This window comes from Daucus carota, chromosome 5 (genome assembly GCF_001625215.2).
Source record: "Daucus carota subsp. sativus chromosome 5, DH1 v3.0, whole genome shotgun sequence".
NCBI classification, from domain to species: Eukaryota; Viridiplantae; Streptophyta; class Magnoliopsida; order Apiales; family Apiaceae; genus Daucus; species Daucus carota.
The window spans coordinates 4,670,372-4,682,423 of NC_030385.2; the positions used below are offsets into that span (position 1 = coordinate 4,670,372).

Genomic DNA, 12,052 nt, shown 5'->3' on the forward strand with positions numbered 1-12,052 from the left:
TAAACATATAATATACTTTATTTATGATAATATAAAATAATAGTAACATGTAATATTTTGAAAAAAAGCGAATAATATAGTAAATACTTTATGAGCAAAATACATTCCATATTCAGCAACTTTTACATAATCGGTATTTTAAACCATTTTAGTCCATCGTTTCATCTAATTACACTGTTAAAACCTTGGAATGTTGTTGCAATTTCTGAAAATTATTGTTTTGCTAAAAATATACAAATATATGAGCGGATTTAAAATGATTTCATCCAAAAAACATTAACTTTTAAATTTATAAAATACTTTATAATTTTATAATTTATAAAAAGAAAAGATATGGAGAAAATTTTAGGGATACAAGACTGTATGTAATGTACTCCTTTGATCTAGGATGTTTGACTTTTTACACGTATATTTAGGAGGTTTCACCATGTAGAACGTTTGTAATAAAAATATTTATATTTTTTTTTGAAAAAGAAAAATATTTATGTTATATTTTTATTCAGAAATTTTTTTTAGAAAAATATCAATATGTGGCCAAACCTCCTAAACTTACATGCAAAAAATCAAACGCAGAAAATTTTTTTAGAAAAATATTAATATGTGACCAAACCTCCTAAACTTATGCGTAAAAAATCAAACGCAAAGCTCCGTTATTCTCCACCGGCCCTATATAATGGAATGGACTTAGAGAGAGTACATGTACTCTTATTATTTTTGGTGTGATCAATTACTACTACTCAATTACTCCAAGTAATCGTATTTGAATTTCTCAACCTATGATATCATTGGAACTAATCATAAAAACTGACACAGTAATCGATGCTAATGTTGATAAGATTATAGTGAATGGATGTCTCTCATAAAATAAAAATCTATGTGCATGCATGTACATTCATCCATAACTATAAGACGGCACACGTTCTAAACTGAACGCCACAGTAATTATTACTCCCTCCGTCCCTATTTATCTGTCCACTTTGGAAGTAAAAATTTGTCCCTATATATCTGTCCATTTATACTTTCAAAACTAATTTAATGATAGTTTTTCAAATATATCTTCATAATTTCAATTTTCAAGGCTTGACTTATTTAAAACTTGGTTGAATTCATGTTTTCAAGACATAAAGTAGGGGTATTCCACCATTTTCAAGATATTAATTAGAGTTATTTAATGGAAAAGTTTACACAATCAAGTATTCCTTGGTATGTGTTTTTTTTTCCAAAATGGACAGATAAAAAGGGACGGAGGGAGTACATTAATTACCCTAATTACCACTTTCCTATTCACGCTCCTCCCTCCCGTCTTTTCCCAAGAAATACACTCTCTATATAATCATCCCACCATGTAATCATAGATATCTATTCTCTTCATTCCATGCTAATTAAATTAAGAGCTTTCTTTCATATTAGACCTACCTGATCAACACTTGAAATCAAACTTGAAGAATGTCAAGTCTTGAGCCTTGGAATGCATGGTCAAATCATCAAGTTGAAGCTAAACAAGAGTTTGCTCAAGACTTGTCCTTCCCGAGCCAATGCAGGTAGTAAAAACTTTGTGGTTTTCCTTGTCTTTGGTACTACATGAGAGTCTTGTTTTCTGTTTGGTTGACGATAATAATAATGGGTTTTTTTGTGTTATTTTGAACATCAAGTCAAGTAGATGTTCAGTGGGATTTCGGCATGCAAGAGAGTGAAAAATTCACCAGCTTTCCCTTGCTGGACATGTTTGAATACAGTGATCCTCTTTATGCATCTTTGGACATTGTTCCAGCTGAAGAGAATACTACTCTCATGCAAGGTAATCCATATATTTTTCTTTCTTCTTTTTTTTTTTTTTTTTGGCTAATTGATTACACATGCACACCCGGGAGTCGAACTCCTGACCTCCCGCAGGGGGTACCAGAGCTCAAACACTGCACCAACACCGCAACACCTTGTTGGCGTAATTGATATATTTTTCATTGGTTCTTGAGTGGACTGTTTATTCTTTTGTACAAGTTATTTCTTTTGTTCCATTCTGCAGATGATCTGGAGTACTTTTTTTGGAAACTGGATGATGAAGTCATGGGGGGTTTTCGCGATTTTCCATTCAAATATGATGAGCCTCCATTGTTACTATCGTATGATAGTAGTGATAGTAATAATGTTACTAATGGGGATATGAATGGTAGTGGTGATCAAGAGGAGGAAGACAAGAAAAAGAGGATTAGTAGTTGTAGGAATGTGGCAAAGGGTCAAAGAAGCAGTAATGTGTTGACAAAGGAAGAGATTTCCAAGTACTTTTACATGCCAATAACACAAGCTGCAAAGGAGCTTAATATTGGACTGACACTTTTGAAGAAAAGGTGCAGGGAGCTAGGGATCCCCAGGTGGCCTCATCGAAAACTCATGAGCATTCAAACGCTCATCAGAAATGTCAAGGTTCAACTAAGTTATCTCTTATTGTTAAGAATGAAATGTATAATTAATGTGAGTCCTGTTTGTGATGAATGAATTTGTTTGGATGTGTAGGAACTGGAAAAGGAAGAAGACGGGGGAGAGAAGCTGAGGCAAGCGGTAGGGATGTTGGAGCAAGAGAAGAAGTTGCTGGAAAAATCTCCGAATTTGAAACTGATGGAAAACACAAAGAGGCTAAGACAAGCTTGTTTTAAGGCCAATTATAAGAGAAGGAAGAACATGATGGATACTGAATCAGCATCGCGGGAAATGATTGTGGATGGCCGAGATCATTTTGATCAGTATTCATTACCTTTTGCTGACCCTGTTGCACTTCCTGATCAACAGGCCACGGTTGCAAGGGATGGCATTGAAGAAGATGTGAAACCATGGATTAACATTTTCTAATTCTTATTGCTCTAGTGGTATCATGTTTTAAGTCATTAAATCAGTCTAGCTAGTACATACATGGAGTTAAGGCATGTAGATACACATCCTAGTTGTTATCAGGATCAGTTGCTCTTAGTATGAATTGATTCATATTGGCCAGTTTCCAGTAACAGTTAATCAGCAGTCTCAGCTCTCAATGTAACTAATGTGTAGCCTGTTTAAATTTAGTGGATAAATAAATTAGTTGTAATCATACTTGGTACAGTTCTACATATATTCACATTTAAGATCCTATTCTGAAATAAGAACAGAGCAGCTTAGGGTAGTATGAGAAAAGCTTAAGTCATCGATTAAATGTGATTCTGTTTTGGAGCAAGAACAGAACAGTGTAGGGTAGTATGCGAAGAGCTTAACCTTTGGATGGAAAGTCAAGAATAACACAAGGGAACAAAATAATTATCCAGATTTAGCATGCGACACGGCAGTCAGTGCCTAGATTGGCTACATGCTCTTGCCCATAAGAATAAAGTTATACAAGACTGGTATATCAAAATTGCCGGAGTACTCTGAAAAAACTGATGCTTATGCACTACTGTCGAGTTCATCTCATTATGCCAAACTCTGTATTATTCTCTATATGTTGTATATCAGTTTCAAGCAGCCACTGGTTGCTTCTGGGCGAAAGCTATGCCCTTCTCAATGCTGGCCTTCAGTTCAGGTTTCAGGGCTTCAAGAGCTTTTTGCTCATATTCAGTCAATCCTTGGAGGTCAGATTGAATAACAGCTTCCACCCCATTCTTTCCCAGTTTAATCCTTGATGCAAAGTAAGGAAGTTCAGTCAACTCTGACTGGACAAAAGCACACTCATAAACGTCACTATCTCCATCAAGAGCACGGAGAGAGGACTCCACAAATCTTGCTGCAGCATATGCCATGGAAAGTGTAGCAGATCCTGCCCCAGCTTTTGCCTCCACAACTTCTGTTCCAGCATTTTGGATCCTGACTGTTAGCTCTTGCACTTCTTCATCAGAGAAACTGACTGAAGGTTTTGTCTTTGACAGTATTGGCAGAATGGTGATTCCAGCATGTCCTCCAATAACTGGGACATCAACATCTATAAGCCTTAGGTTTTTCTTCTGAGCAACAAATGTGTTGGCTCTCACAACATCTAAAGTGGTCACACCAAACAGCTTCTTTGGATCATAAACACCCTTCTGCTGCAAAACTTCTGCAGCAATGGGCACGGTGGAATTGACTGGGTTGCTGATGATATGAATGAAAGCATTCGGGCAATTATCAGCAACAGCCTCTACCAGGTTCTTCACTATACTAGCATTAATGTTGAACAGGTCATCACGGGTCATACCAGGCTTCCTTGGAACTCCTGCAGGTATGACTACCACATCTACGCCTTTCAGTGCATTGCCTAATTCCGACTGTCCAGTAAAATCCAAAACTTGAGAGGGAGTGTTGCAATGACTAAGATCAGCTGCAACTCCCTTAACATTTGCTATATCGTAAAGATGGAGGGATGAAACTAACGGGGACATCTTTATGAGAAGTGACAGTGGCTGGCCTATACCACCTGCAGCTCCAAGAACTGCCACCTTGAAGGAGGCCTGGATCTGAGGGTTAACAGAAGCCCTCTGGCTTGGACTTTGGGACTTGCTTACAAATGATGCTCGAAGCGCTGCACTGCTGTTCTTTCCCGAAAAAGATGAGTCCAAGTCACAGCCTATAGGTGCAACTGCCTTAAGGCCACTGAAACTTTTAAGGTTGTTGCATCTTGCACTAAAGACCTTTGATTGTGAAAGTGGACTTGCTTTGGAGCCATATGACAATGTTGATCCAGCAGAAAAAGTAGTTGCAGATGTTGCTGCCATCCTGGGCTCTGCGGACAGAATTTTTATTAGCATATATTAACAGACCGTCTTAAATGGACAAGAATAAAGTGACCAAGCTGCATGGATGATGATCTCTGGTGATTTATTAATGATACAAAACACGCTATACAGTATCAGTAAAGTAACATAACAAAGTAGATCAAATGGTTTATACAAATTAGCCGGTGTACGACAGTCCTTTTACTGATTGAACAAGAGAAAAAAAACTTCAAATAAATTATAATTAGTGATGCAATAAAATTAGTATCAGTGAAAATGATTGAAGCGGTTGCAATTTATAACTGGACTGACTGTAATATGTCTTCAAATGCATCTTCTTCTTTTTTTGGATAAGCACATGCATGATGCATCTATTTGCGACGACATATCAAATACTGTTTTTTAAAAGACAATGGAATAGTGTAATTAATATGCATTACAGTAACAGTCAATTGTTGCCGAGTGTATTTGGATCACCTTATGGTCGATACTCGATAGTGTAGTGTCTGAAGCTTCTTTTTCTTTTCATTATTAAAGTACAGAATTTCTCTCACTATGAGAAGCAATATAGAAAAGTAAAATTATACAAGCAAGAATTTCACAACTCCCATTACCAGGTTCAATACAGATATGTATTAGAATGTCATTCCAATTCCCATTTACCGGGTTCAAATCCAATGAGCCGCACCTAAATTATTCCCTACTTTTTCTCCCAAATTCATCAATACTTTAAACAATTGACAATTGCATGGTGCAAACTCAAATGGAACAAGCGCAGGGAGAGGGGGGAGGGGGTGAAAACTTCCCTACCTAAAGTAACTACAAGCTCTGTACAACTACATTGATATAACGAGAGAGATGATATGTGTAGAGAGGAGAAAGAAATGAGATATTTTATTACTTAGAGATTAAGTCACACAGTACTGGAACATATATAGTAGCTATGACATAACAGAATCAGTTACATTTCACACGGGACTGTTTGGGTGAATGGAATAAGTAGTTTGTGTTGGACTGGTTTACTAGTTGAAGCATAATGACTATATATAGTCTCATTAGCCCCTCCTGAAACAGACACCTCCTTTCATTGATCCTCTTCTTCTATTTCTGTAACCACAGCCTTTCCTTCATCTATGTACATATTAGGGGGTCCTCAAATACAAATACAGGGCGTGTGTAAAATTAATTAATTTTCAATACTATGCCAAACTCTTAATATCAAAAATCCCAAGAATGTAACTAAAATGATGTGAAGTAATGTCAGGATTGCGCCTACATACATCGGCATAAGCATGATCCATCTAACAAATTAAGCCTCTTCCCAATCATACAATGTTTCGATACTTAAATAGACATGTTAGCATTATCAGAAACAAACTTTTCAACAAAAACTCTCTACCAAATGCTAACAATCACATCCAAAAATGCAGCTTCAATTAAAAAGGGCAAAAAATAGTACGAGAAATGAATTTAAGTGGAAATAGCAGATCTGACTGATTCTGACATTTTCAATAGTAATGAATGAAATCAACATAAATGTAACTGAACACAAATTACAGGGAATAAAAAAATTCAAACAAGTGGGCACCAATCTGAGCTGATAAAATGGAAGATTCAATACAATTGTGAATTATCAAACAAACATTCAAACACAAGACTGTGTGTGTTGAAAATGTAGAAGAAGCTACAGACATGGAGAGAATTTACCTTTGTTGGTGAAGTAGGTTAATTTGAACTTTGCGTTTAGGTTTTATCTTCCGAGAGACAGAGCAAGACAGAGAGAGAGAGTGTCTGTGCGAGTGTGTTATAAGAAAACAGAGTCCTAGATTTCTCAGCCGTCCAACGTTGAACAAATCTTACCATCACTTGTTTCAATCTCACACTCTTTTGTTCTGTTTCTGAATGGGTTAAATATCAAAGTGGTTACTGAAGTGGAAGTCATATATCACTTTGCTCACTAATCTTAACAGGATCTCATTTTAATCATTAAAATCATAATAAATATCAATCAAGTACTTTCAAATTTTAGTACAAGGAGTAAAATTATTATTTATAGAGTTTGGCACATTACTTTTCATTACTACCACAACCAATTAAAAGGTTATAACTTTTAGTATTTATGACAATATATTTAGATTTTATCAATTTTATTTACTATTTATTTTTAATTAAAACAAAGAAAATATTAATATAATAAAAAATAAATAGTAAATAGACTTTATAAAATCTAAATATATTATCATAAATACTAGAAGTCATAACAGTTTACTTGGTTGTGTTAGTATTCAAAAATAATGTGTGAAACTCTATAAATAATTTTTTTACTCCTTGAACTATAATTTGGAGGTACTTGATTGATATTTATTGTGACTTCAATGATTGAAATGAGACCCCGTTAAGATTAGTGAGCAAATTGATATATGACCTCCACTTCAGTGACCACTTTGATATTTAACCCGTTTCTGAATGCATTTCTTTATTTTCTTTTGTTTTAAAAAACAACTGAAATTTTGATAAAAATTTATAATATTAGTTATATATATGTAACATATATTTTTTTTGAAGAAATATATTTAGCATATAGTAATCATTAAAATAATTAAATCACTCCGGAACCAAATTTAGCGCGAGTGAAAATTTTTCCACTCACCCGAACATAATTAATTAGAACAAAATTTTACATAAATTATAATATTATAGGGTTAATTTTCAGTTAGGTCACTTCCTGCGTTCAAATATATCGAGTCACTCATTACAAAATTGACTCAAATGAGTCACTCATTTGAATTATTTTGTCAAATTTATCACTTTATCGATAGTCAAAATTCTTAAAATATTATATATTGAGTTTCACACATTTTTTTATGAATGATATTACATTCATATGAAAGATTCTGAGTTCTAATATTTTAGATAATATTTTAGACTTTTTAAAAATTATCCACTATTTATTTTTATTTAAATCAAATAAAGCAATCAAAAAATTAAAAATAAATAGTTGATAAAAATTCCTGATAAATTATGAATCGATAGATTAATCGATTAGTTTGAATTTCCAATTTCTACAATCATATTTACAAGAATAGTCTCTATCGTAAAGAAAAAAAGAAAAAAAAAAAAAAGGAGAAGAAGAAGAAAAATGTTCTTAAAAAGGTAATGACGCTGAGACATGTACGGTAATTTCATGTTACTCGTATTATTAAGTTACCAATTACACAAACAATATAGTAATATATTGGGACGAATTTTGGGTCTCTTATCATTTTTTTATGAAATAAGAAAATTATAATTATTAATTGTCCAATGTATTAAAAAACTAATTTTCTTATGTTGTGTCGAAAGGTCGTGGCACCCTTAGCGCCGCGAAGAGAGATGGCCCCTTGTGGATTCAGTGAGCTCAATTTAGACACACTTATGAGATGTGTCACCTCTGAATCCTTGTTTCAAGAGTCATGTCATGTTTCTACCAACCGCCATTAAACTGATGCTTACATCAGACTTCATAACAAAAGCTCGGAACAAGTCCAGCAGTTTTCTTAAAAAAGATCTTTAAGGCTCAAATATAGGAAAATATAATTTAACATACGGCTCCAACAGATATATCCTCAAAATTATAAATCATTTTCAATTTTAGATAAATGTTTCAAAATAAAAATTCGTTTTTTTACTCTCCGCTATCTTATACTTACTTTTTATTTGGAGTGAATTTCATTAATACTTTGAAAGAAACTTAACAAACCCTCAACTGATTATGCGATCAGGTTGAAAAATAAATAAACGAAATAAATAACTAGTTTTATGGATTGTTTAACTAACTGGATAATATTTTGAAAATTAAAAATGAAGATAATAGTTTTCCGAGCGATCAGCCTGCATCTCCCTTGAAAATTAAAAATTAAGATAATGATTTTTCGAGCAATACAGCCCGCATCTCCCCTAAATTCAGTAGCTTCACAATTGACTATCACCGTAATTTTAAAAATAGTGCAAAGGACGAAGTTGCAAAAAACTGAACGAATTTTTATGAGAGGTGAGCACATGATTTTCATTACTTTTCTAAACACACCCTAACTATCTATCTACTATACACTTGTCGAAAGTGTTGTTGATACGAGATTTTCAGATTTCCCAGTATATCCAAAAAGTCATTTTCTACATAACCAACACATAGCATAAAACGAGACATATCGCACAAAGCGAGATACCAAAACACACAAACAATAACTCAAACGAAAGGAAACTAGAAAATCCAAATTGAATTTTTGAGTTTTGTGGATCAAAACTTTATATTGGAAAAAAAAACAAATATAAGAGAATTTTTAGTAAATAGAAAATTAAAGACAAGAAAAGAGATATTATGTCGACAGAGAAAAGTTGGCTAGGAATTGACATTAGTAAAAGAGAGCGAGAGAATTGAGATGAAAAGAAAGATGATAGAGATGAAGATAGGTAGAAAAAGTGGATGTAGACGATTAGAATTAGAAGAAGATGGGCCGGCCAACTCTTATCAGAGAGAAATAATTATACAAATTTCCTAATAGTTTAATACTAACATGTTCTACCTGTATTATTTTAAATATTGTTATTATAAGAATGAGGAACAGATAAAAATTATTGTTATAATTGATGTACAAATTAGTGATTATAAATCACTTTTTTTTAGAGGATTCAATATTTTTATAATATTTATAAAAACAGACTAGAGTATTATTGGACTAGCCTTTGACAATCTATTAGAAATACTACAATTCATTTTCTCTAATCAGAATACTACTAATTCGTTCATCGGGTTGTCTATTCTGTATCCGACACAAGTTAATTTATCATAAATAGCTCTCTTTTTCTGCAACTACCCTCTTTTTTCTAATTTTAACGTGAAACAATGTTTCATTAATTAATGTTTTTTGACTGTTGTGTTTTCTTCTTTAACCACATAACTAATGTATTTGATTTTACTCTTTTTACATATTATATTCAAAAAAAATATTATTTATTAATCATATACAGGTTAAAATTTTATTATATACTAACTATATATTCACTTTTGATTTATCATTAAAAAATTTATATTTATAATAAAATGTTATTTTATTTTAAAAAATGTCAACATAAAACAAATTTTTTATCAAATTTTATATGACAATTTTTAATTAATTTCGTCCAACAAATAATAACGACCTTCCCCTGCATACCTAATTTCCTAATTAAAATCACCTTCTAACTAATTTTTTTATTAAATATCAAATTGGATGGTTTTAGTTAGAAAATTAGTATGCATGCTGGGGGTCTCGTTATTATATGTGTGACGAAATTAATTAAAAGTTTTGGTCAAAGAAGTCCGCGAATTTATGCAGAGCTTTTGATCTACAAAATGAAAGTTCTTCCTAAGTGCTAACTTTCTTTCACACAGCTATCTACTTCTCGTTTTCAATTCAAAGCACATGAGTTCTTTTCGATATATGCATGTCACAATTCACCAAGGGACTCCCCGTATTTGAGATTAGCTTTAGGCCTAAAATAATAATATCTTTTTTAGAGTAAAAATAATAATATCTTACTTTTATTTAAATAAAGTAATATAAAAATTAATCTCAAAATTTAAATTTACAAAATAATCTAGAATGAATTTATGCAAACGACATAGAACAAAATCTTGCTAAATAATAATTAATAACACAATAGATTAATATTTCAGCTACAAATTTTTGGTTTCAAAATAATAATGACCGTACATATTTAATCTCAATTAATTACTAATCTCAATAAATTAATAAAATCCAGTGGTTCTTATTGATTTATAGAGATTTTAATATAAATAAATATTTTAAAATCAAAGACAAACCATGCCATCTACTGTATTCATAAAAACACTGTGTTTTTTGCCAGAGTAAAAGCTGCGAAAATAAGATTCTCTTTGAAAGTATGACTCACAGGTAAACTGCAGTCCAGCATTGAATTTCTTTGAAGTAATACAGTAAGTTTCAGCTAGAAATGGAATATGTCATTAAGTTTCGAGGATGACATTTTGGCGATGATGTTAACTTAAAACGTCAACTGCAGCTTCATTATTCAATGAAAACCAAAATTTTCCGCGTTATAATTTTTGTGCAATGAATTTACCAGCAAGTTCCTGAGCTTTTCCTCTTGCAACATGAGCACGTTATTCTCGAGTGTTTTATATTATACTCACTCCGTCCCTCCCATTTTTTATCGAATGGGTTGGGCTTAAGAAATATAAATAAAGTAGTGGAAAAAAAAGCCGGTGAAATGGTGCGACCTATTGATTTTTAATGTATAAAAAAAAGATAACGAAGTAAAAGTAGTGTGAAAAAAGAAAAAAAATGAAAAAGTGATGGGACTCATCGACTATTTTTAATAATTTTTAAAATATAAAAAATCGGATGAGACACCAAAAGTGAAAGTACAAAGAAATAGTTAGGGACAGAGGAGTACAACGTAATGCGTATGGAAAATTCTGCAATTTCTTGACGAAGACTTGCATATTATTCTATGCTTATTCAACGCTTTACATATACCCATGCATGCTAACAGAGTTCTGCATAAAAATTCACTAACTTAGAAGGGCTAAATCTGATGGAACTAAGATCAGTAAGCTTCATCTACATATGCATGTTCTTAAACTGGTTGTCAGAATTACATGACTTCTACTCTTTGAAACTCCATGCAACACTAGACTTCATTTACAAAAACTCCGCGGCCGAAAAAAGAAGCCTCCCAGAAGAAGATAGTGATTCTGGCCATGAACCTGTGTTGCTTCCCGGTGATGTGGAGTTCGTATTCGAAAAACTAGGCTTTATTTGCAGCTCTGGCGAAAAGTTTGATGAAATGGAGAATTTGTTTGATGAAAATGAACCGAGTATTGATGAAGTGAAACAGGCGTTTTGTGTTTTTGATGAGAATTGTGATGGTTATATTGATGAATATGAGCTTAAGAAAGTTCTTGAGAGATTGGGCTTTCAAGGATTGTGCACAACAGAATGCCAGAGGATGATTGCGGCTTATGATTTTAATGGAGATCACAAAATTGATTTTGCTGACTTCTTTAGAATTGTACAAGACAGTTTTTGTTGATTTTTGTTTTTGCAAATTTGTTGATTGTGTGATCTTGGCATAATGTAAATATCAAAATTTGAGTTAAGTTTCTTGATCGCCATGATTTTATTCCATAAGGTATTGTAATTGGACATGAAATTTGACTCATGTTCGTCATTTATAAAAAAAAAAAATAGCGAAAAAAACACGCTTTGCGCGAAATAGAGAATTATAAATTACAAGATATTTTAAAAAATCTATAACATAGATTTGATTGGAATTGATATGGT

At 32.6% G+C, this 12,052-nt stretch overlaps 3 protein-coding genes across 3 annotated transcripts; 2 read left to right on the plus strand and 1 right to left on the minus strand.

Annotated features, from left to right (window-relative positions):
- The first annotated feature begins 1,680 nt into the window (after positions 1–1,680).
- Positions 1,681–3,159, plus strand: LOC108221212 (protein RKD2). Its single transcript, XM_064093297.1, has 3 exons — positions 1,681–1,798; positions 2,024–2,421; positions 2,512–3,159. The coding sequence occupies exons 1-3, from the start codon at positions 1,681–1,683 to the stop codon at positions 2,842–2,844; spliced, it is 849 nt and encodes a 282-aa protein (XP_063949367.1). The 3' UTR covers positions 2,845–3,159.
- Positions 3,160–3,261: 102 nt separating this feature from the next.
- Positions 3,262–6,584, minus strand: LOC108219659 (malate dehydrogenase, chloroplastic). Its single transcript, XM_017393145.2, has 2 exons — positions 6,417–6,584; positions 3,262–4,717 (listed from the first exon to the last, which is right to left on the minus strand). The coding sequence occupies exon 2, from the start codon at positions 4,707–4,709 to the stop codon at positions 3,480–3,482; it is 1,230 nt and encodes a 409-aa protein (XP_017248634.1). The 5' UTR covers positions 4,710–4,717; positions 6,417–6,584; the 3' UTR covers positions 3,262–3,479.
- A 4,719-nt stretch (positions 6,585–11,303) lies between these two features.
- LOC108221213 (probable calcium-binding protein CML46) lies at positions 11,304–11,801 on the plus strand. Its single transcript, XM_017395109.1, has one exon. It carries the CDS (start codon positions 11,304–11,306, stop codon positions 11,799–11,801), a length of 498 nt encoding a protein of 165 aa, XP_017250598.1.
- Positions 11,802–12,052: the final 251 nt, after the last annotated feature.

Bases quoted from the DNA above. Each gene is read 5' to 3' on its own strand.
- LOC108221212 (XM_064093297.1), top strand. From the start codon at position 1,681: ATGCAAGAGAGTGAAAAATTCACCAGCTTTCCCTTGCTGGACATGTTT. The intron at 1,799-2,023 runs GTAATCCATATA...TCCATTCTGCAG, and splicing joins GAATACTACTCTCATGCAAG to ATGATCTGGAGTACTTTTTT. The intron at 2,422-2,511 runs GTTCAACTAAGT...TTGGATGTGTAG, and splicing joins CGCTCATCAGAAATGTCAAG to GAACTGGAAAAGGAAGAAGA.
- LOC108219659 (XM_017393145.2), bottom strand. From the start codon at position 4,709: ATGGCAGCAACATCTGCAACTACTTTTTCTGCTGGATCAACATTGTCA.
- LOC108221213 (XM_017395109.1), top strand. From the start codon at position 11,304: ATGGAACTAAGATCAGTAAGCTTCATCTACATATGCATGTTCTTAAAC.